The 13,854-nt window shown below is 31.5% G+C and overlaps 2 protein-coding genes across 2 annotated transcripts; one reads left to right on the top strand and one right to left on the bottom strand.

Annotated features, from left to right (window-relative positions):
* The first annotated feature begins 8,886 nt into the window (after positions 1 to 8,886).
* On the top strand, positions 8,887 to 10,247 carry LOC102597397 (leucine-rich repeat receptor-like serine/threonine-protein kinase BAM1). Its single transcript, XM_006345478.1, has one exon. It carries the CDS (start codon positions 8,895 to 8,897, stop codon positions 10,128 to 10,130), a length of 1,236 nt encoding a protein of 411 aa, XP_006345540.1. The 5' UTR covers positions 8,887 to 8,894; the 3' UTR covers positions 10,131 to 10,247.
* A 662-nt stretch (positions 10,248 to 10,909) lies between these two features.
* LOC102597068 (lecithin-cholesterol acyltransferase-like 1) lies at positions 10,910 to 13,526 on the bottom strand. Its single transcript, XM_006345477.2, has 2 exons — positions 13,034 to 13,526; positions 10,910 to 12,022 (listed from the first exon to the last, which is right to left on the bottom strand). Exons 1-2 carry the CDS (start codon positions 13,408 to 13,410, stop codon positions 11,116 to 11,118), a joined length of 1,284 nt encoding a protein of 427 aa, XP_006345539.1. The 5' UTR covers positions 13,411 to 13,526; the 3' UTR covers positions 10,910 to 11,115.
* Positions 13,527 to 13,854: the final 328 nt, after the last annotated feature.

Below are 13,854 nucleotides of genomic sequence, written 5' to 3'. Positions count from 1 at the left end.
TTAACCAGAAGTTTCAGTTTAAGCTCGAAAAATGAAGAACTTTTAATATAGTTGGGAGCATTTACCAGACACTAATTCAAATTAAGAACGCTGAGTACTTTTTATAAACGATGATGATGATAGATGACGAAAAAAATATGATGGATTTATAAATTTTGATGTCTTCTCCTACAAATGAATTTTTCTATGGTAACATTTTGACCGGAAAATAATAATCAAAGCAAAGAAATAACTTGCAAAAGGAGAAGAATAAAGGATGTGTTTGGTAACAAAGGAAATAAATTTTTCCATGGTCGATTAGTTAGAAAAAACAACTTCATCAAAAATCGAAAAAATAACTTGCTTAGTGGGATCGAGTTAGGAAAATATGTTCCATAATATTTTTCGTTGATTTTCTCCTCCCACCCTCCAACACACCAAGTCACCCAATTTTCACCACCACCCTTCACCATCCATAATATTTCTCTAGATAATATATCGATATTCTTAGAATAATATATTTTGTTTGCTCCGCATACACTAAGAAATAAGTATAAAAATAACTTATTTTTCTTGAAAATTATTTTCCTTCCTGCCAAACACATACTCAGAGGTATAAAGTCAATACGAAGAAGTTATACTAAACTTTTACACTATCTTTGAAAAATTGATCTCACTTTTTTTAGCACCTTTTGTGATGTATAAATGTCTTATGAAAATAATTTTATTTAAGTTTTGTCCACTAGTAGAAAAGACTTTAAAATCCTAATTAAATTTCAATTTTCATGTTTAAAAAATAAAATAAAGGTAAATCTACATGTTGAGTCACCAAACAAGGTCTTCTTTATCCCACATCGTTTTTAAACAGTGGCTTATTTATGTTTATATATGGAGATGAGAACATGATCTATCGCCGAGCCTTGTAACGTGGGCTTGTAACTCGAGTGGGGGCAACAATGTGGTGGAATGTTGGGTTGTTCCTGATGGCTGGGCTTTGGTGGGCTAATGTCTGGTCTGCCCTATCCAAGCACGGAGTTGAGCCACGTGGCCCAAACGAAAGTTTGGGCTGCTTGGCTCCTAGAGTGGGGTGGAATGCGTGAGGCTGGTTTCACAGAGCAACGAACAGTCCCCGCTCCGTGCAGTGGAAGGATAACGGGTCAGTGCTCTCCAAGTTCAATAAAAACCAAATGGGCTATCTAATTAGACCACCACTTTTTGTCTAGCTTAGCTAGAGTTGAGAGTTCTGTACCGATTGAAGTTATGGATACAACTTATCGATTATTAATTTATAAACATGTTAAACTGTTAAGATATTGGTTAGTATGTTTTACTCAAAATCTTAAAACTGTGAGGGGAACCATCTCTACATACTTCATGACTATGAGGAACTTAAATAGGTTAGTCTAATGTTTTGAATGCTGAATGTTTATGACCAGGAAGTCAAAATATGTTTTCATCTTATTGTACTTTGTTCAAATTAATAATCATAAAAAGAGTCAAATGAATGAGTTTTTTAAATTAAGAAATACTAATCGATCACTATGCTTTAATAATTTGCCTTTTAAATGAGCTGATCTTTAATTTTTATAAAAAAATTATAGAGCGTTTTATTTTTGTCACCTTATTTAATTAATCTATGTTTTATATTTTGTTTTGTATGAATATTCAGTATTAAGTAATTTTCCGGGTAAAAGTGTGTGTGTATGTGTGTGCTTTTTCGCCTTTTCTGCTTCTGCATTTAGACATACATGACTGAAATTTCAGTTAATTTTAATATGTATGTGTATTAGTCATGTATGACTGAGCACAAACATACATGAAAATTCAAAGGGTGTTAATTGAGTTTGTTAGATTTTGTTGTTGTTTTGATAAATTAACTATTGAAGTTTGTTTTTTATGATAAATGAAATTTGTATTTTAAATTTGAGGTTATTTGGGGGTTGAAATTGAAAAATTAAAATTATTATTTCTTAGCAAAAAATAATAAAATCAGACGCACACGACAGGCATATTAACCACTTTTAACATGTGTTTGAAATCAAAATATTCATGAAAAAAATTAAAAGATTGTTAAATGAGTTTAATAGATTTATTGTTATTTTTGACAAAGTTATGATTGAAGGTTGTTCTTTATGACATGTGAAATTTATATTTCAAATTTGAGTTTATTTAAAATATATTTGAATATTGAATTGTTGAAATTCGAAGAATAAAAGGAAAAAAAAAAGTCAAAACATCATACATACAAGACTAAAATTTTAAGAAAAATTATATATGTAAATCAAACACAAATTTTCAAATCAAATAAACTTGTAAAAAAAATATTTACATTCAAATATTTATATCAAATCAAAATTTCCTTAATAAATGTATCCCTTTAATGCTTTAACCTTATAAAAACAACAAGAAACAATTTATTGATTTCCTTAAAAAATGTATCCCTTTGGTAACAACACCATAACCAGTGGCGGATCCAGGATTTAGGCTCCGTGGGTGCCAAATAGACTTATCGATTAAATTAATTTTATATTTGATTAAATTATTCATCTTTTCGATATAAATTAATTTTAGTTCTCTAATTTTTCTTAAAAGAACGTGTGCAGCAATTTCCTTTTTCTTAAAAAAATGTCTTTCTCAAAAAAATAGGTACAAATGGGATTCGAACCCGCAACATCAGCCTTCTAAAGTTGCCCTCCTACCGTGGCACCACAAGCCAATTTTGTTCTGTGGGTGGCACGCTTTATATAAATATAAATATTATATATATATATATATAGAGAGAGAGTTTCCGTCGAAGTTCGGGGTGGTGTGGCACCCCCAGATGCCTTAATAGATCCACCACTGACCATAACAAACATATGTGGGAGATAATTGATATCAAAATTACAAATATCTCAACTTGTTGCAATTATCTCAATTGATCACAAGTAGTGCATAGTTTATTTCAATTGTCACTATAATCATAAAATGGATCAATATCATAGTCACATTCTCCAACCTTCCGCGATACGCATCATCGTCGTATTTTCAGCTATTTTTTTTCATAAATTTCCTCTCTTTCGGAATTAATTTTCATCACGTACATAATGATATATATTTCCACTTTATTTTGGATTTGCGAATTTCACCTGCATTTTTAAGAAATTCAATCGTAAATACGTTATGTAAGTGAGAAAGAGAAAATACTACACTATTAACAACAAGAAAATCGACCATTTTTTTATTACCAACAATTAATGAATTATTTTTTAAAAAAAAAAGTTTATTTCTGGTGCTGCAAATTTAGGCTATGCTTCTCAAACCATATATAATTGCTTCTATGTTATGTTTTTTAGTTGGACTATGTTGAATATGTGGAGAATAATATATATGGGTAAATCTAATTGTTATTTCCTCTATTTAATTATCATAGTTTTTTTTTTCTTTCAAAGTTTAAACTTTTTCTTCATTTAACTTCGGTAAAATTAGCTGCACTGATCCAGTGGCGGAGCCAGAAATTTCGCCAAGGGTGTTCAACCTTTAAAGAGTCGATAAATTTTTTTTAGCGAAGTGGGTACACAAAATATATATTTTTTTTCCTCTATTTAATTATCATAGTTTTTTTTTTTCTTTCAAAGTTTAAACTTTTTCTTCATTTAACTTCGGTAAAATTAGCTGCACTGATCCATCGGCGGAGCCAGAAATTTCGCCAAGGATGTTCAACCTTTAAAGAGTCGATAATTTTTTTTAGCGGAGTGGGTACACAAAATATATTATTTTTACCGATGAGTAGGTGCACAAAAATTTCTGTGTTTTTTTGTTTAAAAAGAAATTTGTATTAAAAATAAACAGCAAGTGGGAATCGAACCCCAGACCTCCATGAAGTGAACGAGTGTGCCTACCACTGGACCATCTGCTTTTGCTGTGTCAAAGAGTGTTCAATTAATACATATCCAGATATTAGACTATATTTTGCCTATATACCCGATATAATTTTCCGACGAAGGGTACTAGGCTATAGCTCCGCCCCTGCACTGATCTACTGTGAACCCAACTACTGTAATAAATACTTTCACCGTCTCAATTTATGTGGTCATTTTTATTTTTGTTCTGTCTCAAAAAGATTAATATGCTACATTTTTATAGTTAAAGATAATTTTCATTTAAAAAATTTCTTTTACCTTTCAAAAAGACTCGGTTATAGGAATTTAGAACACTTACATGCTGGTAAATGAAAACCACTTCAACTTTAATGAAATGATATATAGGTCACACAAATATGTAAGATTTATTTTAGACCTTAAATTTTTAATATACTCAAATAGTGCTACATAAATTGAAACGGGTGAAGGTAATAACAAATTAACAATATAATGTTACTCGGAAGGAACAAAGGAAACTAATCAGTGATATTTTTTGGACTACGGGAAGTTTGTAGCAATACCAGTTATTTAATGATACAACATTTCAGATTCAAAGTTTTACTCTACATTCGATTTTTTTATTTGTTAACTTTTGTGTATACTCAATCATCCCTAGATCTTATTAAAAGATGATTTAGTTGAGGTCTAGGTAAAAGTTAGGAAAAATTATGCAGAATAGCAAATATTTAGTTTAGAGTATGAGTATATCCGATATATGTTCACTACGGAAAGTTCAAAAGGAAACCCACGGGATTGTTGGGTTTTAAAGGTGTGAACAGGAAATGAAGGGTTGTGACTCTCCTGAAGAGTTGTGACTATGTCAAAGGGTTGTGAACTTTATGAAAGGTTGTGTCCTTTCTAAAGGATTGTGATCGTTTGAAAGGTTATGCCTTTAATTTTCCAAAGTGTTGTGACCTTTCTGAAAGGTTGTCTTCTTTCCAAAGGGTTATGACCTTTACTTTTTGTTGGCTATAAATAGAGAGATTTTCTCTCATTTTTCTGTATCGAATTCTTCCCTTCTTTTGCATACATTTCTTACAAAACAAAATCGATCGATCGATCGTGTCTGTGTGTGTGATTCGTTGCTGTCATTTTGAGTTCGTTGAAATTATCGAAGTTTTGAGGTACCGCTACTTCTTTAATGGTTAATCCGTTTTATCTTGGGAGGAATTAATCTGCAACCTCGGGTACTTGAGGGGATTAAATTTCTTAAGGACACACAGTGGGTTCTGTGGACTCGGATAGTTCTTTGTGTTTTTCTTTTCATCTTTTATTATTTCTGGTTTGCTAATCTGAATACAGGAGATAACATTAAGTACTATAGCTACAGTTTAATAAAATTGTATATCTCGGCTATAGTTTTCTCAATTCTTGTTATTTACCTGATTTGTATAATTTGTCTGAGTATACGCAGACGTTAACAAATAAAAAAATCAAATTTAGAGTAAAACTTTGAAAATTATAACTATGGAACGCAATTATCGAAACTATAATTGTAGTGTAACAAACCTATTGTGGGGTAAGATGAATATTATCTTCAAGGACTTTCCCACAGTTGGAACAACATCTAGAATGTGAAGGAAAGGAAAGAAAGAAGCATTTAGAATAAATTATAAATAATGAGAGTAAATTAGGAACGAAACGATAAATTATTTCTCGATTTTTTAAACTGAAGAGAGAAAATAAAATACATGAGAAAAAAAAAAGGCAGCATTGGATGAATAAAGCTCACATTTTGTTAACAAAATAGTGGGGTTGACTGATTGACTTCACACAATGATCGCACCAAACTCTTCTTGAATTATCTGAATTAAATTCAAAGCAAACATACCATTGAGATTCTTGAAAAAATCGATAATTGAATCTGAAGTAAAATTAACTCATAAAAATATATCCTTGTAATCAGTTTACCCTAATGATAAATTGGATCTTACTTACATTCTTCTTCTATCTCTATGTAAGTTGTATCCTTTTCATACTCTACGTCTTCCTCAATCGTTTCTTCGTAGGTTTTTTCTATTGTGGGATCAATTTCCTTACTCTGCATGTACAAGGATATTATTGTAAATTATAATTCGAATATCTTCCTTTTCACAATTTTATCTAAACAAACAACATCAATAATTAGGGTTTTTAAAACACAATAAACTTGATAAAATCAATCGAACCAATAATTTTCGTAAAACTACAAACCGTATCTTCATCAAGGACTTTTCCACACAAATTACAACATCTACAATGTCAAGGTAAAAAAAAAACATTTAGATTTAATCAGAATTTAAGTAAAAATTCACAAGAAAAAATAATCAAGAAAATAAAGCTAACTTACACTAAGTCACCATAATAATAGGGTCGAATAAATCTTGCACAATAATCGCACAAATAATTGCACCAAATCATTCTTGAATTACCTGAAAACATACACATGAATCTTTGAAATTTCATTAATAGTATATGTTAAAAAAAAAAACTAAATTTCCATACTCAACATGTTGAAAGAGGAACAAGAATTACTAAAGTTCTACAATTATAAAAAAAATTGTACCAATAGATTGAAATTTTCATAGCAATTTTCGATCACGACTTGAATTATCAATCGTTAAGAATTCACTTGACCTAAAACAAAACCTTGTAGAATATTAGAATACTTCACTATGGTTAAACCATAGCCATGCCACAATTAGTGTGATGGAATTTTAAAAAGAATATAAATTGTCGAACCTATTACAATATAATTTTCCAATAAAGAAAATTATTCCTTTTTAGTGGATGTAGATCCCCAACTGCCTTTTTTTTTTTTTTTTGGTTACACATGTAATGGTGTATTTATAAGTAGGATTTTAGGAGAAACGAAAGAAAAGGCATAAATTTCTAACGAAGAAAATTAAGTAAAATAATATATATCCCTAAAATATACTACCTTCTCTAGAAGAAATTAAATTATGTTCAATATTTTTTTTTAAATCCTAATATTCCTAACTAAATAGTAAATATAAAGGAAAATAAAATTTCAAGGAGGAATCTAACTTCCTACATGAAACTAGAATGTACTTTGGTACTTTACAAAAAAAAAAATTGTTCTTTTTCTTAATAAAAAAAATTGTTTCCAAAGTTCCTTTCGTAAATAAAAAAGGTAAAATAAATATTCCTTAAATTTCTAATGTAAATTAAATAGGAAAATAACTTTTCCAAAATAATAAAATAAAATATGATTGTCTTCAATTCCTAAAATCTAACATAAATATAATAGGGAAAATACATTTTCAAGAATAGTCCAAATGCTCCCTATTCTAGAAATTACTCTCTTTGTTTCTTTTTAATTGTCATGTTGTGATTCTGAGAGTTAATTTAATTAATTTTCAAAGCTATATTAGATTATATTAATTTGATATTTTAAAATAAAATTTTAGATATTCAAAATATGTACAGAAAGTACTATAAATTGCAACTTTTTTCATATCATTATGATGAAAAAATACATCTTGAAATATTAGTCAAAACTCAAATTGGTTGACTCTGGAAAAGGAAACTACGACAACTAAAAAAAAACGGAGGAAGTACTGAACGTAAATAAAAGAGGACAAACACATTGTTGAGAAGGAATCAATTATTTTCCTTCTAAAAAAAATCAAGAAGGATTGACATCCCTAGATATCAATACATCAAAAATATATAAACGTTGAGCTGGGTTTATATAGAGCTAGCTAGTAACTAGCTAGTAACACCTTGTTTGGAATATGGTTCTTATCTGTTGTATTGTATTGTTAGTTTAAATATAATGTTTATTTTGATTGTTACTTAATTTTATTGTATCGTATTCTTTAAATCCATCGTTACATAACAACGAAGAAGTCTCATTTTGTGTAACAACCGATTTGATATGATCGCGTTGTTATCTTAATATTTTCTTCTCATTTTGTCTTTACTTATTATTTAATGATCATATTTTATCATTTACCATTTATCCTACTTTTCTGGTAGGTTTATCATTCAAATTGTTAGTGTGTGACATTATGTAATGACGGAGAAAGATACCATCTTTCCAAACGTTGTATTCATTAAAACAATGCAGACTAAAATGAATTTTATCTAGTCTATTAGAACCTCTGAATAGCTTAATTTTGTGTAACCTCAATTATGAACATTTTGAATTTGAAAACAAAAAAGATACTATCTTATTCAAATTTTACACTTAGCTTTTGATGTATGCGTCCTTGTACTAATCCAAGGAAGGAGTACATTAAAAAAAAATCAGGAATGAAATTTTTGATTTTTTCTAATTAGAATGGATTGGTCGTACCTATCCCATCAAGTACTTGTGTAGGAATGACTCGCTATTCACTATGAATTAATTCAATGTTAAACTACTCTATGCATGAGAAAATAGACTTTGTCAAATTGCCATCTTGGGCTGTTGAGGTCTTGAGGACCTAGTAGGTTAGAAAGACTTGCTCGATTTTATATTTATTTGGCATGATAATGATATGAGTTGAACTTAAATGGAACAGTGAGGATTCATATAGTCAACCACAACTTTCTTGAGACCGAGGTGTTGTTGTCAATTGTTGTTATGTCTGTCCCCTCCCCTTCTACAGTCCCAAATCTTGGTTGAACTCCAATATCAACAAGTTACTATATGTTACAACATTTTACCATTGATTCCACTATCATTCGTTTTGAAAATATGTAAACGTGCCTTCGTGTATTATATGTTTAACGAACCTCATGATTTTTGATAAATACGTTTAGTAAGCTAAGAAACAACATTCGATAGACCCTAATTCTCTTTCAATACTTTAATTTTTCACAACTTTACAATGATCAACTTATACAGGACTAGTAAACCACTCTCTAACTTATTGTCACCTAATTCCAAGAATCAATTTTGCATGTCACTATACAAAAAAAATGTACACTTTTTTTATGACTTACCGAAAAAACTTTAGAACTTCATATAAAGGACCTTTAACAAGATACATTCAAATCACTCAAAAAGTTCTCTAAACAAAAAAAATGGCCAGATCAGTTAACTCCATTTTCTTAACCTTCTTGTACATAAGTTTAATATACACACTCTCACCTTATGTCAATGCAACAACTTCACAATCTGATATTCAAGTTCTAGTAGCCATCAAGACGTCGATAGACCCTTTTTCAATAACCCCGGATTCCTTCCTTAGTAGTTGGGATTTCAACTTAGACCCTTGTGAAACAACTGGTGCAAGTTTCTTAGGCATTCTTTGCACAGTTCCTGATCAGGTAGACACTAATGCCACGAGCCGGATAATGGAGATTGATCTAGAAGGTGATGGACTAGAGGGGTTCTTGACATCGTCTATCGGGAACTTAACAGAACTTGTTACTCTCAATCTAGGTAGGAACAAGTTCAGGGGACCAGTGCCAGAGAGTATTACTAATTTGAGGAAACTCACAAGTCTTCAACTTTATGAGAATTTTTTCTCAGGTAGTCTTGTTGATGACATTGGTGTCCTTACAAAACTTGAAACTCTTGATGTCTCGAATAACAGGCTATCTGGCTCAATCCCTTCCTCGATTACATCACTTAGAAGTTTAACGCGATTAGACCTGTCTAACAATGAATTCACTGGAAAATTTCCTCAACTCAACGGATTATGGCAACTCTCTTCATTTGACATTTCAAATAACCAAATTTATGGGAATTTACCACAATTCCCATTGAAGATCAAAACACTATCACTAAGCCACAACTTGTTATCAGGACACATTACCCCAGTGCATAAACTTAGACATTTAAGCACATTAGACCTTAGTGATAACAGATTTTCAGGAGGAATAAACAAAGGGATCTTCATGTTACCTGAATTAAGTCACGTAAACGTTTCAGTAAACCGTTTCACAGTGTTTGAGGTGGTAGAATTCTCTGATAAAAAATCACAGCTACACACGTTAGACGTACATGCTAATCGTCTACATGGTCATTTGCCTGTGAACTTGGTTACTTACCCAAACTTAACAGAAATAAACCTTGGACATAACCTGTTTTCGGGTGAGATTCCATCAGAGTATTGGTCAAGACTCGGATTTTCATGGAGAAGTCTCAACTTGGAATATAATAACCTGGAGGGATCGGTGCCTCGAGAGCTCAACAGGACTTTAGAAGGGGTTCAGGGAAGTTTTGAACACAACTGTCTCATTTGTCCAAAGGGATTGCAGCTATGTCATGGACAGAGGACAGCTTCAGAATGTCATGGAGGAGACCATAATTAGTTGAAAAATTACATTGCATTTTTATATGTTTTCCTAGTTTCCAATATAGTTTATAAGTTGCAGTCTGTTATTTCAATGAATAAAAGAGTAGCATCGAAAGCTCCTTAAATTTGTCAATATATTTTTATTTAACACTCGAACTACAACATGTTCCTATTGAGCACCTGAACACATGATGAACTGTTCCTATTAGACACTCTTTTGACTCAAATGCTTGAAAAGTTTTTGTGTGTTCTCAAACGTTCATCACATAAATAAGTTAACGACTCAAAATATGTCACCTCCTTTAATTATATGCATTAGTCTCAATAAGCCATAAAACTTTAGGTTTAGTCCAATTGAGGCCAATGTGAATATGTTAAAGCTTTGTTTCCGAATGCAATTAGTGTTGATCGCACTAGATGCATATATAGGAGATATTGAATTCTCTTGGCTTCTTCGTTTCTGCACTTTTTTTATATTTAGGAATCCCTTGGTGAAAATCCTCGATCCACCAATTGAGAGATTGACACTGAACATTTCTTGTCACACAGAAAAAGGGGTCAAATGACAAGGGAAGACGTACGTACCCCTTTGTTTCCTCACGGAGTATAGCTCACCATCCAAACATCTGATTGGACAGCGACTTTAAACGACTAGTTGATTGAAATCAGCTCAGTTAGGGTGTCTTTCTGTTAATATTTGACTATCATAGACACCGCGAAGATCAACAAAAGACGAACCTTACATGAAAAAATACCAGCCAAACAACACAACATTTTTATGTCCTCTTCTGCACATATGGTAGATACAAGTACATTCATATGTTCACATGTTAGTACAGAATGAACATCATTTTCATGGTGTTATACATGATGAGAACCATCTGAATCACGGGCAAATATACCTGATTAAAACTGTCCTATTGCATCACTGGTAAAAGCATACTACGAACACGAATATGAACAATAAGGGAAGAATAAACAAGAAACATCACGAATCGTGATCAAGCTTTTGAAACTAGTGAAATATCAGAGTTAATACAAGAAATCTCTTCAACTATTTTCTCAAGTGCAATTTCATCTTTTAGTAGACCTGTATGTGAAACTCCTTGTAACTTGATGACATTAAGATGTTGGTAAGTACTCTTATTTGATTCAAAACTCAACAAGCTTACCATATTAACAGTACCATCTCCATCCCCATACACAATCTCAGGCAACTTATCAAAATCCCCATCTGCATACAACAACGTCTCGGGAGTCTTAACCCCACAACCAATTACACAAGTGATAGGCACTTGATCAGTACTAGTTACCAAATTGTCAACCAAGGGCAAAATACGCGATGTATAAGGCAAAACCCCTTCAGGAAACCCGATATCCTTAAGGAATTCCGGGATGTCATGAGCTGAGTATGTAACATTAGGGGTAACAACAAGTGGTGATTTAGTGTTAAACACTTTCGGAGAAGGCAAAAGCCACATATTACTTTCAGAACTCCTCTGTTCTTCCCTTACGAGTAATGGATTAACTAAAGGCACACCAAGTGTGTTACCAGAAGCAAAAGTGAGTATTTGCATAACTGTTCCTCCCCATGGTGTAGCCAATGCTATAAAGTGTTTGATGTATTTTTGACTCCAGGATTTTGGATTCCGAACGAGTAGTTGCTGGACATATAAACCACCTAAACTGTGAGAAACAAGAATGACAGGTTTACCTCCATTTGAACTACTTGCACTTTCTATCAGTTCTTTCAAGTCCTCTAGAAATTTCGAACCAACATGACTTGGATGACCGTCTGCAGCTAAACCATAACGAAAATCGTATGGTGCTCCAAACAGATTTTCACCATCTCTATAGCCTACTTCTTCCAAAGCCTTCACAAGTGGCTCCATATATGCTGTAATTTTCCTAAACATGTTACAAAAAAGTTAGTACAAGGAATTTCTTGAGTTATTGGTTGACACAGAATCGAAATTCTTGAATCATACGTTACTAGTATGGCGTTATCATATAACGCCATACTGGTAACGTATGATATTAGCATTTTGATCAACTCAGGGCATATTTTTTTTCTTCTTTATAATGGTATCAGGACAACTTTTTTGCACTTCAACTGGAAAACAAGATTAAGCATTTCCAACACTCAAATTAATGAATGACCGAAACACTCAATATATTACTCCGTTTTGTTTCAAATTACTTGACCTTGTTGACTTGACACAGTTTTTAGGAAAACTTCAATTGGATGTGTATTTTACTAAACTAAACTTATTAATGATGCTTTGAAACTCCAAATTTGACTACTACTGCTACTTTATATAGTTGTTCCTTCCGTTTCAATTTGTTTGTCCTACTTTTATTTTTAGTCCGTTCCCAAAAAAAACATCTATTTCTTTTTTTGACAATCTTTCGTTCCAACTTTCCACCTAACATGTTTAAAACCATATGATTAGAGACATATCTTTAGTAAATGACCACACGATTCAACAGTCTTCATTATTTTCTTTAATTCCGTGTCAAGTCAAAATAGCACAAACAAACTGAAACGGATCGAGGGAGTATTTAATACTAATAATTTGGTTAGTTGGGAACAAGTTATCCCGGAATTAATTATTCCAGAATAAGTTATTCCACCATGTATATGGGATAACTTGTCTCATCACTATGACAAAAATGGTGGGATAAATTATCCAACAACTATCTAATACCTCCAATCAAATGCAGGAGACAGTAATTCTGCATTTTATCCCAAAATTATTATACCTTATACAACATCACACCAAACGACAAGTAAACTAAAACAAACTATTTTTAGCATAGGAGTCAAGTAATATGAAACGGAGGGAGTATTAAGAAAACCTCAAAACACAATGTTAATAATTAGCTCATAAAGAAATAAGTAGGAATCAATTAACTTACTGTAGATAAGGATGAAGATAAAGAAGGGACTTAGTAGAACCAAAATGTGTAATCCTAGTCTCAACACCAGGATTATTATAATAATCATCTAATTGTGTTTGATAATAAAGCTTCATCCTTTGATTAAAACACTTTGTGAAGGGTGACAAAAGTATACTTGGATCAAACCATATCCTAAACCAACCTTCACTATCTTTATTTAATGGATACAATTTGTTGCACAATAAGCTTGTAGACTTGTACTTTGAAGTTAATCTTGCTTCTAATTGGTTTCCACCAGCTCCTGGTATCAAGATTAGAGGGTTGAGATTAGTAGTAATTGCTTGGCAATTAGTGGACAACATTGTTGATATTATGAATATGATTAGGATTTTCATGGCTAATTAATTAACAATGTCAATGAACAAAGAGGAAGGGAAATAATGTACAAGGCCATTGGTGTAAAATTAGTTTTGTGATTGGATAAGGATATGGAGAAACTTTGTTCCTAATATTTGTGGTAGATAATGTGTTGACGTTGTTAATAAATATATATACTATATGCTTTTGAGATCACCATTTAAATTGTTTGTAAACTTTTTTTACAAGTTTACCTGTTTTGGAAATAATTTAGACGTATACGATTAAGATTGAAAATTTGCATTTTGCATTCACTTTGTAACTTTTTTACAAATTTACCTATTTTGAAAATAATTTAAACGTATATAATTAAGAATGAAAAATTGCATTTAAATTGCGTTAACTTTGTAAAAAAAAATTTATATAAATTTACTTGTTTTGGAAATAATTTAAACGTACACGATGAAGATTGAAAATTTGCA

This window comes from Solanum tuberosum, unplaced genomic scaffold (genome assembly GCF_000226075.1).
Source record: "Solanum tuberosum cultivar DM 1-3 516 R44 unplaced genomic scaffold, SolTub_3.0 scf00069, whole genome shotgun sequence".
Classification (NCBI taxonomy): Eukaryota; Viridiplantae; Streptophyta; class Magnoliopsida; order Solanales; family Solanaceae; genus Solanum; species Solanum tuberosum.
This window is presented reverse-complemented; position numbering and strand designations above follow the sequence as displayed.

Excerpts from the sequence above, each read along its gene's own strand:
- LOC102597068 (XM_006345477.2), bottom strand. The coding sequence starts at position 13,410 with ATGAAAATCCTAATCATATTCATAATATCAACAATGTTGTCCACTAAT. Across the intron at positions 12,023-13,033 it reads TATCTTCATCCTTATCTACA|GAAAATTACAGCATATATGG; the intron begins GTAAGTTAATTG and ends TAACATGTTTAG.
- LOC102597397 (XM_006345478.1), top strand. The coding sequence starts at position 8,895 with ATGGCCAGATCAGTTAACTCCATTTTCTTAACCTTCTTGTACATAAGT.